Source organism: Papio anubis, chromosome 17 (genome assembly GCF_008728515.1).
Source record: "Papio anubis isolate 15944 chromosome 17, Panubis1.0, whole genome shotgun sequence".
Classification (NCBI taxonomy): domain Eukaryota; kingdom Metazoa; phylum Chordata; class Mammalia; order Primates; family Cercopithecidae; genus Papio; species Papio anubis.
Window position 1 is genome coordinate 17593927 of NC_044992.1, and position 20091 is coordinate 17614017.

The following is a 20091-nucleotide window of genomic DNA, read 5'->3' on the forward strand; positions in this document are numbered from 1 at the left end:
GTGCAATGGAGCCATCTTGGCTCACTGCAACCTCCACGCCCCACGTTCAAGCAATTATCCTGCCTTGGCCTCCTGAGTCGCTGGAACCACGGGTGTGCATCACCATGTCCGGGTAATTTTTTGGATTTTTAGTAGAGACAGGGTTTCAACATGTTGGCCAGGCTGGTCTCAAACTCCTGACCTCAGGTGATATGCCTGTCTCAGCTTCCCAAAGTGCTGGGATTACAGGCGTGAGCCACTGAGCCCAGCCAAGGCAAAGTGTTTTGTTAACTATTGTGACATGTTTCAAAATCTAGCTTCAAGGCTGGCCTTGGCCAGTGAGGAGATGTGACTGCAAACACCTAGGCGTTCTGTGAAAAGACATGACTGCAAAAAAGAGCACACGTACAATCACCAGCACTGAGACAAAGGCCGAGTACACACAGCATGCACCCAAGACCATGCAATGCCAGCCAAGGAGAAAGATGCACTGCTGCCTTTTTTCACGGTAACAAACATGAAACTAAGCAGGAATGGCACATTTATTAATAAAGAACATGAAAAGATGGTTCCTGGACACTAGAAAGAATCACCAACACTGGACACTAAAAGAATAAGCAAGTTACCTCTTCTCCCCATGATCCTTTATCTTTATAGATAAATCACCATGCCTGAATGAGCCCACGCATCTTACATGCATTTTTTGACCCAAGTGTTTATACAGACAGGGTCCCATGCTAAACAAGTATTTGCCTGGGGCCCTGCACACCCTAGAGGCAGCCCTTGGCACTGGTTCTGAGGGTGCTGGTTCCACTGCTGGGCTGGCTGTGTTATCAGGTATTTGCAGTGGGGTGGCAATGGCAATGGGGTGTACACCTGAACTGTACAGGTGCTCCTCAACTTATGGGGTTACATTCCAATAAACTCATCGTTAAGCTGAAAATATCATAAAGTCAAAAATGCATGTGATACACCTAACCTATCCAACGTCACAATCTAGCCTGGCCTACCTTAAACATGCTGAGAACACTGTGGTACCCTACACCGGGCAAGAGAGTCAAACACAAAGCTTATTTTATAACACGGTGCTGACTATCTCACGTAATCTACTGAATACTGTACTGACAGTGAAAAGCAGAACGGATGTATGGGAGCTTGAAGTATAGCTATTGAATGCATGTCACTTTTGCACTATCCTGAGGTTGAACGTCCTAAGTCAAACCACTGTTCCTCTGTAGCCGCTATACACAGGCAGGGGCTGGCCCTAACATGGCCATGGAGGACTGTTGCTGTGGATGGCACAGGGCTGCTGGTTTTGGTGCTGGAGCCGAGGATGCTGCCATCCCTGCAGCTACTGCATCCTTATGCTGCTGCTGACCCACAGGGGCTCTGAGCAGAGATGTCACCAGGCGAGGGCAGAGCTGTGGAGGTGGTGGCTGTTGCTGGGGTCCAACTGTAGTGACCTGGTTGCTATTCCCCAGGGTTGTTATTCCCAGCAGTTACCACTGCCCCTGCCGCACCTGAACTCTCCTCAGTAGTTGCCTCCCTCACTGGTTTCCCTATGGCCTCAGCTCAGACCCTTGTCTCTCCATCCCAGCTGCCCCAGCAGGTCCTGAAAACCTGAGGAGTCCCCACGGCAGGGAAATGAAAAATGGTGCAAGGTGGGGACTTCCTGTAGTGACATATAAACCAAACTTATCCCTACAGGCAGAGCCAAACATCAGAGGTTTCCCAAGGAAATAAAAGCTATGGAGAGAAACACATGCTTACCTTATAGGGCATAGATTCAAAGAAGATGGACGTGGCAGAGATTTTCTTCTTGTCTGTCATGAACCCATGGGTCAGGTGGCCCCCATCTGGCAGGTCCAGGCCCATGATGCGCCCATGGGGTTCCACCAGGGCAGTGTACACAGCGAAGTTTGCAGGGGAGCCTGAAACAAGTGGACCAAAGGAGACACAATTATTTCTGACCGAGGTACCAAGTGGCATCCGGGACCTTGGCCACTAAGCCTTCACCCAGGAGTGGCAAGAACAGGCCTCGTGCCTTCCCTGAGCTCCAGGAGGTGCCCCTTCACCATCAGCCTTGAAAGGGGAAGTTCAGAGAAAGGGCACTGCCTGGGAGGGGGTACAGAGCTGGGAGCCCAAGGGCAATACAGAGAGATGCATGGCTTATCTTTTATTTATGGCAGTCCTTCTTTTTTTTTTTTTGTTTTTGAGATGGAGTTTCACTCTTGTTGCCCAGGCTGGCGTGCAATGGCGCGATCTTGGCTTAGCGCAACCTCTGCCTCCCAGATTCAAGCAATTCTCTTGCCTCAGCCTCTGAGTAGCTGGGATTACAGGCATGCACCACTACACCCAGCTAATTTTTGTATTTTCAGTAGAGACCAGGTTTCTCCATGTTGGTCAGGTGGTCTTGAAGTCCCGGCCTCAGGTGACCTGCCTGCCTCTGCCTCCCAAAGTGCTGGGATTACAGGCGTGAGCCAACCGCGCCCGGCCTATGGCAGTCCTTCTTAGGATGCAAGTCCTTCTTAGGATGCTTCTTGGTGCATGTCAGCCCTGGGGGATACACATGATGAGGCCGCACCAGGCCATGTGGATGAGACAATCACCTGAGTAGGGCTGGACGTTGACCCCCCAGCACTGTGGGTCCAGCTTATAGGCCTGGAGGGCTCGCTTCTGACAGAGGGTCTCCAGTTCATCAATAAACTCAGTCCCGCCATAGTATCTGTGGGAGGAGAGTAGGAGACTTAGATCCAATCAGACCCAGAAAATCTGTGCTTCACAGAGGCCAAAGCAGCTCGGGGTGGGACAGTGAAACTAAAGTGGAGAGAAGTAACGAGAAGAGCTTGTTAACATGCAGATGCTGAAGCCGGCATGATCAAGTGTTCCACCAATGCCTCTGGAATCTAGAGTCAAGAGACCAAACCAGCTGTGCAACTTGGAGCAAGTATCTCATCTATAAAAAGAGGGGGTTTTGGCCGGGAGAGGTGGCACATGCCTATAATCCCAGCGCTTTGAGGGGCCAAGGAAGGATTGCTTGAGCCCAGGAGTTTGAGACCAGCCGGGACAATATAGCAACACCCCCATCTCTACAAAAAATTTCAAAAATTAGCCAGGTGTGGTGGTGTGTGCCCACAGTCCCAGCTATGTGGGAGGCTGAGGAGGGAAGATTCACTTGGGCCCAGGAGGTAAAGGCTGCAGTGAGCTGTGATCACACCACTGGACTCCAGCCTGGGCAACAGAGTGAGACCCTGTTCCAAAAAAAAAAAAAAAAAAAAAGGAAGAAAAAAAAGGAAAGAAATCCTATCACATGCTATTAATACAACAGGGATGAGTCTGAGAACATTATGCTAAGTGAAACAAACCAGTCACCAAAAGACAAGCACTGTATGATTCAACTTTTATGAGGTCCCTAAAGTAGTTAAGTTCATAGAGGCAGAAAATAGAATGGTGGCTGCCAGAGACGGGGGAACAAGGACTAGAGAGTTTGTTTTTGTTTTTGACTTTTTGCATTTCTAATGAAATTTTACTTTCAATTTAATAACTGCATATCAAAATTTATCATATATTTATGTTTTTATTATCTATTATTATATTGATAACTCAAGTACTAAAAATTACTGGGTTCAAGCCAGTAATTTTTTTTTTTTTTTTTTGAGACAGAGTCTCGCTCTGTTGCCCAGGCTGGAGTGCAGTGGCGTGATCTCGGCTCACTGCAACCTCTGCCTCCTGGGTTCAAGCAATTCTCCTGCCTCAGCCTCCTGAGTAGCTGGGACTACAGGTGTCCACCACCATGCCCGGCTAATTTTTGTATTTTCAGTAGAGACAGGGTTTCTCCATGTTGGCCAGGCTGGTCTTGAACTCCCGACCTCAGGTTATCTGCCCGCCTCCTCCTCCCAAAGTGCTGGGATTACAGGCGTGAGCCACTGCACACGGCCTAACCAATAATTTTTAGCTTTTAGACCCTGTGATCACAAAAAGCTTTCTTTTAAAAAAATAAAAAATAAAAAAATAAGAGACAGGGTCTTGTTTTGTCACCCAGGCAGGAGTGCAGTGGTAAAATCATAGCTTACTGTAGCCTAGAACTCCTAGGCTCAAGCAATCTTCCCCTGCCTCAGGCTCCTGAGAAGTTGGGGCTACAAGCCCATGTGTACCACACCCAACTAATTTTTTACTTTTTTGCAGAGAAAGGGTCTCCTTATGTTGCCAAGGCTGGTCTCAAACTCCTGGTCTCAAGTGATCTTCCCATCTCAGGCTCTCAAAGTGTTAGGATTACAGGTGTGAGCCATTGTGGGCTGTCACAAAAAGCTTAAAAATTAAAATATAAATGTATTTCTTTTTGTTTTTTAAAAAATGTAACATAAAATTTCCCATTAAAAAAATCACATTATACACTGTAAATTCATCTAATTTTTTTTTTTTTTTTTCTTGAGACAGAGTCTTGTTCTGTCACCCAGGCTGGAGTGCAATGGCGTGATCTCAGCTCACTGCAACCTCTGCCTCCTGGGTTCAAGCGATTCTTCTGCCTCAGCCTCCCAAGCAGCTGAGACTACAGGTGTGCACCATTACGCCTAGCTAATTTTTTGTATTTTTAGTAGAGACGAGGTTTTACCACGTTGCCTGGACTGGTCTTGAACTCCTGAGCTCAGGGAATCTGCCTGCCTCGGCCTCCCAAAGTGCTAGGATTACAGACATGAGCTACCACGCCTGGCCCTAATGTGATATTTTGGCATATGTATACATTGTGAGATGATTAAGTCAAGCTAATTATCATATCCATCATCTCATGTACTTTTTTTCTGAGATAGAGTCTCGCTCTGTTGCCCAGGCTGGAGTGTAGTGGCGTGATCTTGGCTCACTGAAACCTCCACCTCCCAGGTTCAAGCAATCCTCCCACCTCAGCCTTCTGAGTAGCTGGGATTACAGGTGTGCACCACAATGCCTGGCTAAATTTTGTATTTTTAGTAGAGCCAGTGTTTGACCATGCTGGCTAGACCAGTCTCGAACTCCTAGCCTCAAGTGAGCTGCCCACCTCGGCCTCCCAAAGTGCTGGGATTACATATGTGAGACACCGCACCCAGCCAAGCATTTCTCATATGCTGATTAGCAGAAGTTATTATTTAATGGATACAGAGTTTCATTTCTGCAAGATAAAAAAGTTCTGGAGATGGGTGGTGGTGATGGTTATACAACAATGTGCATACACATAATGTCACTGAGCTGTACACTTAAAAAATAGTTAAAATGGGCTGGGCACAGTGACTCATGCCTGTAATACCAGCACTTTGAAAGGCCAAGGTGGGAAGATCACTTGAGCCCAGCAGTTACAGGCTGCAGTGAGCTATGACTGCACTACTGCACTCCAGCCTGGGCAACAGAGCAAGACCTTGTCTCCAAAAAAAAAAAAAAGGTTGAAATTGCCAGCCTGACTAACATGGTGAAACCCTGTCTCTACTAAAAATACAAAAAATAGCCAGAAATGGTGGCACCATGCCTATAATCCCAGCTACTTAGGAGGCACGAGAATCGTTTGAACCCAGGAGGCAGAGGCTACAGTGAGCCAAGATTGGGCCACTGGACTCCAGCCTGGGCAACAGAGTGAGACCCCATCTCAAAAAAATAAAAAAGAGAAAGAAGCTATACCTTATATGTTATATATATTTTTATTTTACCACAATTAGAGGGGGTTTCCATTGAACTGTACATTTTAAATGGGTAAACTTTACAGCCCATGATACATTTCAAAACTGTTAAAAAATCTTTTTAGGCAAGGAATGGTGACTCATGCCTATAATCTCAGCACTTTGGGAGGCCAAGGCAGGCAGAATGTTTGAGGTCAGGAGTTCAAGACCAGCCTGGTCAACATGGTGAAACCCTGTCTCTATTAAAATTACAAAAAAATGAGCGGGCATGGTGGCACACGTCTGTAGTCCCAGCTACTTGGGAGGCTGAGGTGGGAGGATGGGTTGAGCCTGAGAGGTGGAGGTTGCAGTGTGCCAAGGTTGCACCACTGCAGTTCAGCATGGGCAACAGAACAAGACTGTATATAAAAAAACAAAACTGGGGCTGGGTGCGGTGGCTCACGCCTGTAATCCCAGCACTTTGGGAGGCTGAGGCAGGCAGATCACAAGATCAGGAGATCGAGACCATCCTGGATAACATGGTGAAATCCAGTCTCTTTACTAAAAATACAAAAAATTAGCCGGGTGTGGTGGCGGGTGCCTGTAGTCCCAGCTACTCCAGAGGCTGAGGTAGGAGAATGGTGTGAACCCAGGAGGCAGAGCTTGCAGTGAGCAGAGATGGCACCACTGCACTCCAGCCTGGGCGATAGAGCAAGACACCCTCTCAAAAAAAAAAAAAAAAAAGGAAGGAAGATACAGGCCAGGCACTGTGCACTGTGGCTCACGCCTGTTATCTCAGCACTTTGGGAGGTCGAGGTGGGCAGATCACCTGGGGTCAGGAGTTCAAGACCAGCCTGGCCAATATGGTGAAACCCTGTCTCTACTAAAAATACAAAAATCAGCTGGGAATGGTGGCAGGCGCCTGTAATCCCAGCTGCTCGGGAGGCTGAGGCAGGAGAATCACTTGAATCCAGGAGGTGAAGGTTGCAGTGAGCTGAGATCACCCCACTGCACTCCAGCCTGGTCACTGCAGTGAGATTCAGTCTCAAAAAAAAAAAAAAATTAAATTACATGTAATGGCTCATGTCTGTAATCTCAGAGATTTGGAAGGCTGAGGTGGGAGAACTGCTTGAGGCCAGGAGTTCAAGATCAGCTGGGCAACATAGTGAGATCTCAGCACTACAAAAAATTTTAAAAATGAGCTAAGTATAGTGGCTTGCACCTGTAGTCCTAGCTACTTGGAAGGCTGAGGTGGGAGGATCACTTGAGCCCAGGAGTTGGAGATTGCAGTGAGCTTTGACTGTACCACTGCACTTCAGCTGGAGCAACAGAGTGAGACCCTATCTCTAAAAAAAATAAATAGGCCAGGCCAGGTGTGGTGGCTCACATTTGTAATCCCAGTACTTCAGGAGGCCGAGGTGGGCGGATCACCTGAGGTCAGGAGTTCGAGACCAGCCTGACCAACATGGAGAAACCCCATCTCTACTAAAAATACAAAATTAGCCAGGCGTGGTGGTGCATACCTGTATTCCCAGCTATTGGGGAGGCTGAGGCAGGAGAATTGCTTGAACCCAGGAGATGGAGGTTGTGGTGAGCTGAGATCGCACCATTGCACTCCACCCTGGGCAACAAGAGCAAAACTCCGTCTCAAAAAAATAAAAATAAATATAAAATAAATAGGCCAGATGTGGTGGCTCACACTTGTAATCCTAGTAATATGGAAGGCTAAAGTGGGAAGACTGCTTGAGGCCAGGAGTTTGAAACCAGCCTGGGCAACATAGCAAGACCTCATGTCTATTAAAAATTAGCCTGGTGTGGTGGCACGCACCTGTAGTCCTAGCTACAGAGAGGCTGAGGCAGGAGGATTGCTTGAGTCCAGGAGTTTGAGGCTGCAGTGAGTTGAGATTGCACCACTGCACGCCAGCCTGGGCAAGACAACGAGACCTTGTCATTCATTTATTCATACATACGTAACTTTTTTTTTTAAGCCCAGAACTTTGTTTTTAAGTTTGTATCAAGCAAAGTCATTAATGTTAGGTCAATATGGTTTTCTTTTTTTTTTTTTCTGAGATGGAATATTGCTCTGTCTCCCAGACTGGAGTGCAGTGGTGCAATCTCGGCTCACTGCAACCTCTCTCTGCCTCCCGAGTTCAAGCAATTCTCCTACCTCAGCCTCCAGAGTAGCTGGGATTACAGGCATGCGCCTCCACATCTGGCTAATTTTTGTATTTTTAGTAGAGACAGGGTTTTGACATGTTGGCCAGGCTGGTCTCGAACTCCTGACCTCAGGTGATCCACCTGCCTCAGCCTCCTGAAGTGCTGGGATTACAGGTATAAACCACCATGCCTTGTCTATTGTTTTCAAATATTGCCTTCGATTATAAATAATGTTCCAAAGATAGATTAATATTAAATTATATTAACAAAATATGATAATGAAAACATGTAATAATTACCTTTTAAAAGAGCCCTTTAATTGGCTGGGCGCAGTGGCTCACGCCTATACTCCCAGCACTTTGGGAGACTGAGGCGGGTGGATCACAAGGTCAGGAGATCGAGACCAGCTTGGCCAACATGGTGAAACACCGTCTCTACTAAAAATACAAAAAATTAGCTGGGGGTGGTGGCGTGCAGCTGTAGTCCCAGCTACTCGGGAAGCTGAGGCAGGAGAATTGCTTGAACCTGGGAGGTGGAGGTTGCAGTGAGCCAAGATTGTGCCACCACACTCCAGCCTGGCAACAGAATGATACTCCGTCTTAAAAAAAAAAAAAAAAAGCCCTTTAACATGAATACACAATGTAATTACATTTCTATTTAAGTTGTAGTTTTTTGTTTTTTTTTTTAAACTTTAGAAACAGGGTCTCATTCTGTCACCCCAGCTGGAGTGCACTGGCAAAGCTAGATCAAAAGCTCGCTGCAGCCTTTGATCTCCTGGGCTTGAGCAGTACTCCACCTCAGTCTCTTGAGTAGCTGCGACTACAGGTGCATGCCACCATGCCCGGCTAATTTTTAAATTTTGTTTTGGAGACAGCGTCTCACTATATTGCTCAGGCTGGTCTCAAATTCCTAGCCTCAAATGATCCTCTGCCCTGGCCTCTTAAAGCACTGAGATTACAGGGATGAGCCACCACACTCAGTCCCCTTCTTAAAAATGTAGAAAACACCACCCCTTGCCTGATACATTGCTGTGAGAATCAAATGAAATATTAGTTGTGAAAACACCTGGTGTGGACTGGGTGCAGTGGCTCACAGCTCTAATCCCAGCACTCTGGGAGGCTGAGGTGGGTGAATCGCTTGAGCTCAGGAGATGGAGATCAGCCTGGGCAACATGGTGAAACTCTGTGTCTCTACAAAAAATTAGCTGGGTGTGGTGGTGTGTGCCTATAGTCCCAGTGACTCAGGAGGCTGAGGTGGGAGGATGGCTTGAGTTCAGGAGGCCAAGGCTGCAGTCAACCTTGATCACACCATCGCACTTCAGCCTGGGTGAGAGACACACCATGTCTCAAAAAGAAAAAAAAAAAAAAAGAAAACACCCGGTGTTAACAAAATACCTTAGCCTGAAAGAAGAAAGGAAAAAGAAAGGAGAGACAGAAAGAAAGAAAACACATTGTAAATTCTTCAAGGCACAATGCAAAAGTTAGTTATTCACAGTAGGAGAAAGACAATGCCTTCAACTTGATTCTGTCTTCTACATAGAGCTTCAGGGGCATCTCAGGACAGAATGGCAATTCCTTCTCCAAGGGTGACCTTTCTTTCTGTTTCCTTTGGGACAAAAATGCACACATTTGCAAAAGCCATGTCTAATTCTGTAATTTCTTTTCTTTGCCTGCTGATGACTGCAAAAAATGAAAACGAATATAACACTGTAATTCTGAGGGTGAAAGAGTTAACTGAAAGCCACTGCATGTGTAAATCCAACATTTATAATGCAGAAATGGCTTCCAGTATTGCAGATTCAGCCTCCACTTCCACACCATTTCCAATACAGACTCGATGACTCACATGGCAATGGCCACCTTCTGCAGCCTCCCTCAGATGACACTGACCTTTTCTAGACAGAGGCCACACACCAGTCCAGTGGCTCAATACTCCTTACAAACTGGCCTATTTTTCTAGAAAGCCCCCAAAAGACTATGAAATGTGCCCCGGAGTACCCCTGCGCTGAGCTCTTCAGTGTTATCACATGCTGGGAATAAAAGAGTTATGTCAGAGAGCAGGTGTGGAACAGAAATCCTACAGTTGGGAAGCTTGCTGTTTTCTGAAATTTCCAAATTGTTTAGGTCCTAGGCTGATTCAGTACTCCCTATGACTGTGTCAGAACCAGGCCTTTGAAGAGATTCACATACCTCTGGCCCGGGTACCCCTCAGAGTATTTGTTATTTAAGCAAGACCCTAGGGCCTCCAAAACTGCTCGGCTGGCGAAATTCTCCGAGGCAATCAGCTCCAATCCAACCCGCTGCCGGTTACTCTCCTTCTTAATGATGTTGTAAACCTTATGAGAAGAAAACAGATGCTTGATATTTGGAAATTTTAGTTTAAAATTTTGCTCTGATCCAAACTACAACCTCCTAAAGGGAAAAGACACTCTTTCACATTAATATTGATTGTGCCTTCAGAAGCTGACCTTAATCCAAATAACATCAAGGACTCTCATAACACTTAAGGAATAGAACAAATCCTCCTCAAAGGTTTTAGTATCTGAGAAAGCACTAATCAATGAACTAAGAAAAACAAAATGGGCCAGGCGCAGTGGCTCACACCTGTAATCCAAGCACTTTGGGAGGCCGAGGCAGGCGGATCACAAGGTCAGGAGATCCAGACCATCCTGGTTAACATGGTGAAACCCTGTCTCTATTAAAAATACAAAAAAATTAGCCAGGCATGGTGGTGGCTGCCTGTAGTCCCAGCTACTCAGGAGGCTGAGGCTGGAGAATGGCATGAATCCAGAAGGTGGAGCTTGCAGTGAGCCGAGATCACGCCACTGCACCACTGCACCACTGCACTCCAGCCTGGAGACAGAGCGAGACTCCATCTCAAAAAAAAAAAAAAAAAGAGAGAAACAAAGTGATGGCGGGGCACAGTGGCTCATGCCTGTAATCCCAGCACTTTGGGAGGCCGAGGCTGGTGGATCACTTGTGGTCAGGAGTTCTAGACCAGGCTGGCCAACATAGTGACACCCCGTCTCTACTAAAAATACAAAAATTAGATGGATGTGGTGGCAGGCGCCTATAATCTCAGCTATACGAGGAAGCCGAGGCAGGAGAATCGCTTGAACCTGGGAGGTGGAGGTTGCAGTGAGCTGAGATTGCGCCATCGCACTCCAGCCTGGGAAACAAGAGCGAGACTTCATCTCAAAAAAAGAAAAACAAAATGACTGAAGAGAAAGTTATGTTTAAGCGTCCCACCTAATTTTTAACATCACCATCCTGTTATTTTTATCCCTACATTTCACCAAGTTTCTCCCTCCCTGAACCTTATTCCTCATTCCTCTTCCTTAAAAGAAAAGATGCTTTAGGCCAGGCATGGTGGTTCACACCTGTAATCCCAGCATTTCAGGAGACTAAGGCAGGTTGATTGAGCCCAGGAGTTCAAGACCAGCCTGGGCAGCATGGTGAAACCCTGCCTCCACCAAAAACACAAAAAATCAGCCAGGTGTGGTGGCATGCACTTGTAGTCCCAGCAACTCAGGAGGCCGAAGTAGAAGGATCACTTGAGCCCAGGGGGCAGAGGCTGCAGTGAACTGAGGCAAGAGCACGGCACTGCACTCCAGCTTGAGTGACAGTGAGACCCTGTCTCAAAAATGAAAAGAAAAGATATTTCAGCAAATTCATAGAGACAGAAAGTAGATGAGTGATTGACCAGGGTTGGGGAGTTTGGGTTGACTGCTAATGGGTTCAAGGTTTCTTTCTGGGGGGATAAAAATGTTCTAAAATTGACTATGAATATACTAAAAACCACTAAATTGTATGGCAAATGAGTGACATCTCAATAAAACTTTCATAAAAACAAGGCTGGGCACGGTGGCTCATGCCTGTAATCCTAGCATTTTGGGAGGCCGAGGCGGGTGGACCAGCTGCAGTCAGGAGTTCCAGACCATCCTGGCCAACATGGCGAAATCCCATCTCTACTACAAATACAAAAATTAGGCCCGACGTGGTGGCTCATGCCTGTAATCCCAGAACTTTGGGAGGCTGAGACGGGCGGATCACGAGGTCAGGAGGTCAAGACCATCCTGGCTAACACAGTGAAACCCCATCTCTACTAAAAAAGAAAATATAAAAAATTAGCCGGCGTGGTGGCTGGCGCCTGTAGTCCCAGCCATTCGGGAGGCTAAGGCAGGAGAATGGCATGAATCTGGGAGGCAGAGCATGCAGTGAGCCGAGATGGAGCCATTGCACTCCAGTCTGAGCAACACAGCAAGACTATGTCTCAAAAAAAAAAAAAAAAAAAAAGCCGGGCACGGTGGTGGGTGCCTGTAATCCCAGCTACTCAGGAGGCTGAGGCTGGAGAATCCCTTGAACCCAGGAGGTGGAGGTTGCAGTGAGCCAAGATCACGCCATTGCACTCCAGCCTGGGCAAGAAGAGTGAAACTGTCTCAAAAAAATAAATAAACAAGTAAAATAAAATAAAGGTGTTTCCAGATGTCTAGATAGATCTATATACCTTGTGAACTGTCAGGAAAGGGTCAACTGTCAGTGATCTCTCCCCTTCTCTGCTTTTCTCCAGAGCACCCTGCACAGTGCTCCACACTTTGAAGAAACCCACAATCTTTAAATTTACTCTCAAAGGATTTGTAGCCATTTTGTCTGCCACCACCTGTAAATCCAGCAGGATAATACTCATTTCAAGGCTGTCCCTAATTAATTTGTAGTTAGAACTAGAGATTTAAATGAAGGCCTCCAACATAAAAACATCTGTGAACACTCCACAGATCTCACCTCAACATCACTGTCTTTCAGGGGCTGTGCCAGCATCTTGTCATGTGAGGACCACAGGTCAGCATCCTTGTGAGCCCCATTGACTGGCATCTCCATTGCACTGGTTCGAAGCTGCCTAAAAAATGGGAAATACGTGTGTAGCTTCCAGCATTAAATTGATTTTTTTAGTTTATTTTTTTATTTTTGAGATGGAGTCTTGCTCTGTTGCCCAGACTGGAGTGCAGTGGGGTGATCTCGGCTCACTGCAATCTCCGCCTTCCAGGTTCAAGCGATTCTCCTGCCTCAGTCTTTTGACTACAGGCACATGCCACCACGCCCGGCTAATTTTGTGTATTTTTAGTAGAGATGGGGTTTCACTGTGTTAGCCAGGATGGTCTCAATCTCCTGACCTTGTGATCCACCCGTGTTGGCCTCCCAAAATGCTGGGATTACAGGCGTCAGCCACCATGCCCCACCTATTTATTTTTATTTTTTTGAGACAAGAGTCTCAGTCTGTCACCCAGGCTGGAGTGCAATGGCGTGATCTTGGCTCACTGCAACCTCTGCCTCCTGGGTTCACGTGATTCTCCTGCCTCAGCCTCCCGAGTAGCTGGGACTACAGGTGTGCGTCACTATGTCTGGCTAATTTCTGTATTTTTCATAGAGATGGAGTTTTACCATGTTGGTCAGGCTGGTCTTGAACTCAAGTGATCCGCCTGCCTCGGCCTCCCAAAGTGCTGGGATTACAGGCGTGAGCCGCCATGCCTGGCCCCAGCATTACATTTAATCAAAGTTCATCACAACCTGTTAGTTCTATCGAGTTGCTAAACTAATACAATTTTTTAGCCTTTCCCTCAGAATCGCTTGGTAAACATGAGCATATTCTATTGCAAAACCACCGTGTGGAACTTCTGGTTCCTTTCTGAACTGCAGACGTCAGCTCATCTCCCTCAGAAATGAGAACTGACCTTCCTCCCCACTTGCAGGCAGTCCAACTCCGCCTCCTCTCAGTCAAACTTCTCATGGGTATAGCTTATCTCCCACAACTAAACTAAATTCCTTGAAGGTAAGGACTGAGTGTTACTTTTGAAAAAATCACCTGCAGTACCCAACACCGCTATATATGAAGAATATTTTCCAGCCAGGTGTGGTGGCTCACACCTGTAATCGCAGCACTTTGGGAGGCCAAGGTGGGCAGATCACGAGGTCTGGAGTTTGAGACCATCCTGACCAACATGGTGAAACCCCGTCTCTACTAAAAATACAAAAAATGAGCTGGACGTGGTGGCACGCACCTGTAGTCCCAGCTACTCGGGAAGCTGAAGCAGGAGAATCGCTTGAACCTGGGAGGCGGAGCTTGCGGTGAGCCGAGATCACACCACTGCACTCCAACCTGGCCACAGAGCAAGACTCCGTCTCAAAAAAAAAAAAAAAAAAAGAATATTTTCCAAATGACTGAACAGATGAATCATTGACTTGAACTGGCAGGCTCTCATAACATAGTAAATATTCACTATTTAGCAACTTTTCAAAAGATTTTTTGGGACACACAAGTTAATGATGAACAGGATATAGGCAGTTGGGATCATCTTTCCAGGATGATCACCAGTAGTATTTTATAAATGATAATGTAAGTACAGCAAATAGCACCTATTCACTCACTCTGGACACATTTCTCCAGGCTCCAGAAAAATGTAAATGGGAATTTTGCTATAAGAAGGGCCTCAAAAATCTCTACATGATTTTTGAATATATAAGGACCTAATTTTAATCCTAGCAACACTTTAATGTGTTAATTTATTTCATACTTCAAATAATGAAAATGAGGCTCAGGGCCAGGCATGGCAACTTACACTTGTAATCCCAGCACTTTGGGAGGCCAGAAGTTCAAGACCAGCCTGGGCATGGCTACAAAAAAAACAAATTAGCTGGGCATGGTGGGGTGGGCCTATAGTCCTAGCTACTGAGTCTAGGACTCTTAAAAAAAAAAAGAACTAAAGAAAGAAAAATAAGCGAGGTTAGAAAAGTAAAATATCGCGGCCAGGCACAGTGGCTCACGCCTGTAACCCCAGCACTTTGGGAGGCCAACGCGGGTGGATCACCTGAGGTCAGGAGTTGGAGACTAGCCTGGCCAACATGGCGAAACCCCGTCTCTACTAAAAATACAAAAATTAGACGGGCATAGAGGCAGGCCCCTGTAATCCCAGCTATGCAGGAGGCTGAGGTAGGAAAATCACTTGAACCCAGGAGGCAGAGGTTGCAGTGAGCCAAGATCACCCCACTGCACTCTAGCCTGGGCGACAGAGTGAGACTCAGTCTCAAAAAAAAAAATTAGGCCCAGCGCGGTGGCTCATGCCTGTGATCCCAGCACTTTGGGAGGCCAAGGTGGGCAGATCACAAAGTCAGGAGTTTGAGACCAGCCTGGCCAATATGGTGAAACCCAGTCTCTACTATAAATACAAAAATTAGCTGGGTGCGGCGGCCCATGCCTGTAGTCCCAGTTACTCGGAAGGCTGAGGCAGTAGAATCGCTTGAATCCAGGAGGTGGAGGTTGCAGTGAGCCGAGATCGCGCCACTGCACTCCAGCCTGGGTGACAAAATGAGACTCTGTCTCAAAAAACAAAACAAAACAAAAAAACAGCCAGGCACAGTTGCTCACATCTGTAATCCCAGCACTTTGGGAGGCCAAGGCGGGGGGATCACCTGAGGTCAGGAGTTTGAGACCAGCCTGGCCAGCACGTCGAAACCCTGTCTCTTAAAAATACAAAAATTGGCCGGATGTGGTGGCAGGCGCCTGTAGTTCCAGCTACTCAGGAGGCTGAGGCAGAAGAATCACTTAAACCCGGGAGGCGGAGGTTGCGGTGAGCACAGACCGCGCCACTGCACTTCAGCTTGGGTGACAGAGCAAGACACCATCTCAGAAAAAAAAAAAAAAAAAAAAAATTAAAAATTAGCTGGATGACATGATGGTGCATGCCTGTAGTCTCAACTACTTGAGAGGCTGAGGTGAGAGGATTACTTGGGCCCAGGAGGTCAAGGCTGCCATAAACTATGATTCTGCCACGGCTCTCCAGCCTGGATGACACAGTGAGACCCTATCTCTCAAAAAGAAAAAAAAAAAAAAAGTCCAAAATAAGTTTTTGATATCTAAGAGGTCTACTCCACTACTAGCCTACAATGAATTCATTCAATCAACATTTATTGAACAACTCTTATGTCCCAGGGACACAGATAGGCACTAAGAATACAGAGGTTACTAAGAAAGAGGTCCTGCTCTTATAAGAAACAAATTGTAAACAATTAAGAAATACAGGCCAGGCACGGTGGCTCACAACTGTAATCTCAGTACCACGGTAGGCCAAGGCGAGTGGATTACTTGAGGTCAGGAGTTCAAGACCAGTGTGGCCAACTAAGGTGAAACCCTGTCTCTACTAAAAATGGAAAAATTAGCCGGGTGTGGTGGCACACACCTGTAATCCCAGCTACTAGCAAGGCTGAGGAAGGAGAATCGCTTGAACCCAGGAGATGGAGGTTGCAGTGAGCCAAGATCATGCCATTGCACTCCAGCCTGGGTGACAGGACAAGACTCCATCTCAAAAAAAAAAAAAAAAGAAATACACAAGGCCAAGCATGGTCGCTCATACTTGTAATCTCAGAACTTTGAGAGGCTGAGGTGAGAAGACCACTTGAGCCCAGGAGTTCAAGACCAGCCTAGGCAACATGGCAAAACCCTGTCTCTACAAAAAATATACAAAAAATTACCTGAGCCTGGTGGCGTGCACCTGTATTCTCAGCTACTCTGGGTGGCTGAGGCAGGAGGATCGCTTGAGTCCCAGAGGTTGAGGCTGCAGTGAGCTGAGATTTTCCCACAGCACTCCAGCCTGGGCAAGAGAGGAAGACCCTGTATCCAAAAAAAAAAAAAAAAAAAAAAAAGATGCAATAAATGGGTGCAGGGCTACTTCAGACTGGGCCAGGGAATGTCCCTGAACTGAAATCTGAGCCAAGCATGAGATCTGGGATGAGAGCAATCTACACAGAGTAAACAAGTGCAGCGCATCCCAAGTTCAAAGCCCAAAGGAGAAAGTGTGACTGGCCAAGGGTCAGAAATCAGGCTTGCACACCTGAAGTCTGGGGAGTCACAGGACCACAGGAATCGAGCAACCTGGGCAACACAGTGAGACCCCTGTCTCTCTGAAAGGAAAGAAAAGCAGCCGGGCGCGGTGGCTCATGCCCGTAATCCCAGCACTTTGGGAGGCCAAGGTGGGTGGATCACTTGAGGTCAGGAGTTTGAGACCAGTCTGGCCAATATGGTGAAACCCTGTGTCTACTAAAAATATAAAAATTAGTCGGGCGCAGTGGTTCACGCCTGTAATCCCAGCACTTTGGGAGGCCGAGGCGGGTGGATCACCTGAGGTCAGGAGTCTCGAGACCAGCTGGGACCAACATGGTAAAACCCCGCCTCAAATCAAATGCCAAAATTAGCTGAAGGCAGGGCACGCGACCTGTAACCCCAGCTACTCAGGAGGCTGAGGCAGGATAATCACTTGAACCCAGGAGGTAGAGGTTGCAGTGAGCTGAGATTGTGCCACTGCACTCCAGCCTGGCAAGGTGACAAAGTGACCCTGCCCTGCAACACAGCAACAGCCTGCATGGTGTATGCCTGTCCCAGCCACTGGTGCTGAAGGGAAGGGTGAGAAGGCCAGTCCCAGTGAGGTGAGATTGCAGTGACAGATCACGCCACGTGTTCAGCCTTTGAGTGATGAGCTAATCTATCAAAAAAAAAGAAAAAGGAAACTCTAGAACTAGGACACTTTCAATAATATCTGTAACACCTAGAAGCCTCCAGCTTAACATGGAAACATGAACATCAATAATACAGTAATGATATGTATTTTAGGTAAACATGTCAAGGGAAAATGATCCCTCTGTAAATCAGGAAAGGAGACTAGTATGGGAAGCTTCACTGTATATCGGAACCTCCTGTCTCCAAATCTTACAAGTGGATCCAGCCAAGGATCTGCTCAGGGAACTACCTTGTTGCACATCTTCTATCTCACACACAGATTTTTGTTCTCTTCTTTACAGAGGAGGAAATTGAGGCCCAGGGAGCTAACTTGTCTAAAGCCATATAAGAGCCAGAATCTGAACTCTGGTTTCTCTTCAGTTCCAAAGCCTTGTCTCAGGACACTGCGCTAAATAAAAACACAATTAACCACTTCCGTTCCAAGTTTCCCCAAGTAATACATTTTTTTTTTTTTTTTTTTGAGATAGAGTTTCACTCTGTCACTCACGCTGGAGTGCAGTGGTGTGATCTCTGCTCACTGCAACCTCCACTTCGCGGGTTCAAGCGATTCTCCTGCCTCAGCCTTCCCAGTAGCTGTGATTACAGGTGTGTGCCACCACGGCCAGCTAGTGTCTTTTGTATTTTTAGTAGAGATGGGGTTTCACCATGTTGGCCAGGCTGGTCTCGAACTGCTGACCTCAAGTGATCTGTCCGCCTCAGCTTCCCAAAGTGCAGGGATTACAGGCATGAGCCACCGCACCCGGCCTACAGTGTTATTTCTGCAAGAACCTAAACTGATGTTTCCAATCTATTCTCTGGGTAACTGCCCGATTGAAGGCCCACATCTGTGCTGACCTCAGCTGGACCAAGAGTCACTTAACTCCCGGAATCTCGAAGCAGAGGCACCGGGCCAAGAACTTCACAGTGAGACATTTGTCTCCTAGAACAGGGGGTGGCAGATTGCGGGCAACAGGAAGAGCTCATTCCCCACAGGGATCTGGTGGCAGGGGCCAAAAGTGGAGCGACCCTGCGCGTAGCGTTTAGGGGCTCAGGCTTTGAGAACCCGGGTTCTATCTAGGCTCTGCCATTTAAGTTGTCTCCTTTCTCCGAGCCCCACCACCTTCCTCACCTGTAAAATGGGGGAAACGGTACCACTCGACTTGCAGCTTTGCTGTGAAGGAGCGAGGCTAGGGGTTGTGTTTAAATTGAAAATGCTCAACGAGAAAAGTGCTCAGTAGAGAGCGGCTACTCACATCCGCTATAAGCCTTCGCACTCCTGCCAAAGGCCAAGGGCCGCCACCCCATCGTACCGAATGTGCCTGCAACCGGGGCGCTGTGGCAGGCCACCGCCCGACCCCCAGCCCAGGCGCGACACAAGCGCTCCCCTCCCGTCGTTCCGGCTGCAGAGAGTGGGGTACGGCGGGGGACAGCGAGGACGCCGAAGCACCCCCCCCGGGCTCCGGGACGCCGCGGCCCAAGACCCGAAGCCGCCCACCTACCGGAACACGGCCCGCGCACGTGCCTAGCGACGTCTCGGTCCTACGCCGCCGCCGGTGCCACCAGAGTCCCAGATCCGCTGACCCAACGCCCCGCGCACCGCCGCGGGCCAGCCACGTGACGGGCCGCGCCAACCCCAAACCCCGAACTTGGCGCTGGACAGCTCGCGCTCCGCTAGGTGCACCCCGCGCGCCAGGCTTCGGCTTGGCCCCGCCCCGGAAGGCGCCCAATCAGAGAGCGCAGTCAAGCAGGGGCCGCCACCAAACGCACCCGCGCTATTGGCTGCAACGGAGCGGCGGGCAGGGCTGGCTGCTCCGGGCCGGCTGGAGGCCTCGTGGTGCAGCTGCGCACCTGGGGCAGGGACCTGTAGGACTGACCCGCTTAGGCTGCAGGTCTGGTGTGTGGACCGAGATTTCCGGGAAGACTGCACAGGGCCTTCCTCACTTAAGCCTGTCGCTTGGGCCGTGGGATTATGAGTGAATTTTGTTCATGGTACTACTTTTAGTTAACAGGGTGGTCATTTAAATTAGGACAAATGTGGGTCTAAACTGCAACATTATTACTCTGTAGGTGTATAATCCAAGAGCAGGCACTTTATTATTATTACTGTTATTTATTTATTTTATTTTATTTTTTTGAGACAGGGTCTCACTCTGTCGCCCAGGTTGTAGTAGACATGGGCGTCTAACTGTGTTGCCTCCGGGGAGGTGAAGGTTGCAGTGAGTCGAGATCGCGCCACTGCACTCCAGCCTGGGGGACTGAGCGAGACAACGTCTCAAAAAAAATAAAATAAGATAAATAAAACAGTGACACACAATAAGGACTCAATGAACATTACCTATTGTTAAGAATGATAAAAACCGGGGCCACATGTCAGGACCACCTGAGGCTGCGTCATATATTTATTTATTTATTTGTCAAATAATAATAATGATTATAAGAATGATAAAAACCGGGCGCAGTGGCTCACCCCTGTAATTCCAGCACTTTGCGAGGCCGAGGCAGATGGCTTGAGCCTAGGAGTTCGAGACCAGCCTGGGCAACATGGCGAAACCTTGTCTCTACAAGTAATTTTAAAATTAGCTGGGTGTGCCGGGCACGGTGGCTCAAGCCTGTAATCCCAGCACTTTGGGAGGCCGAGACGGGCGGATCACGAGGTCAGGAGATCGAGACCATCCTGGCTAACACGGTGAAACCCCGTCTCTACTAAAAAATACAAAAAATTAGCTGGGTGTGGTGGCAGTCGCCTGTAGTCCCAGCTACTTGGGAGGCTGAAGTGGGAGGATCGCTTGAG

The 20091-nt window shown here is 47.8% G+C and overlaps 1 protein-coding gene across 4 annotated transcripts in view; it reads right to left on the reverse strand.

The window, feature by feature from the left end:
- Positions 1 to 18973, reverse strand: part of SHMT1 (serine hydroxymethyltransferase 1) — a 34922-nt gene extending 15949 nt beyond the window's left edge. The window contains exons 1-6 of one of the 4 annotated variants that reach the window (XM_021928814.2): positions 18800 to 18973; positions 16280 to 16418; positions 12539 to 12653; positions 9947 to 10092; positions 2589 to 2704; positions 1750 to 1910 (exon numbers count right to left, since the gene is read on the reverse strand). In XM_021928814.2, coding sequence (XP_021784506.1) covers positions 1750 to 1910; positions 2589 to 2704; positions 9947 to 10092; positions 12539 to 12634 — 519 coding nt within the window. In that variant the 5' untranslated portion in view covers positions 12635 to 12653; positions 16280 to 16418; positions 18800 to 18973. The other 3 variants (XM_003912432.5, XM_009189827.3, XM_009189825.4) reach the window with 3 other exon arrangements.
- Between the last annotated feature and the right edge of the window lie 1118 nt (positions 18974 to 20091).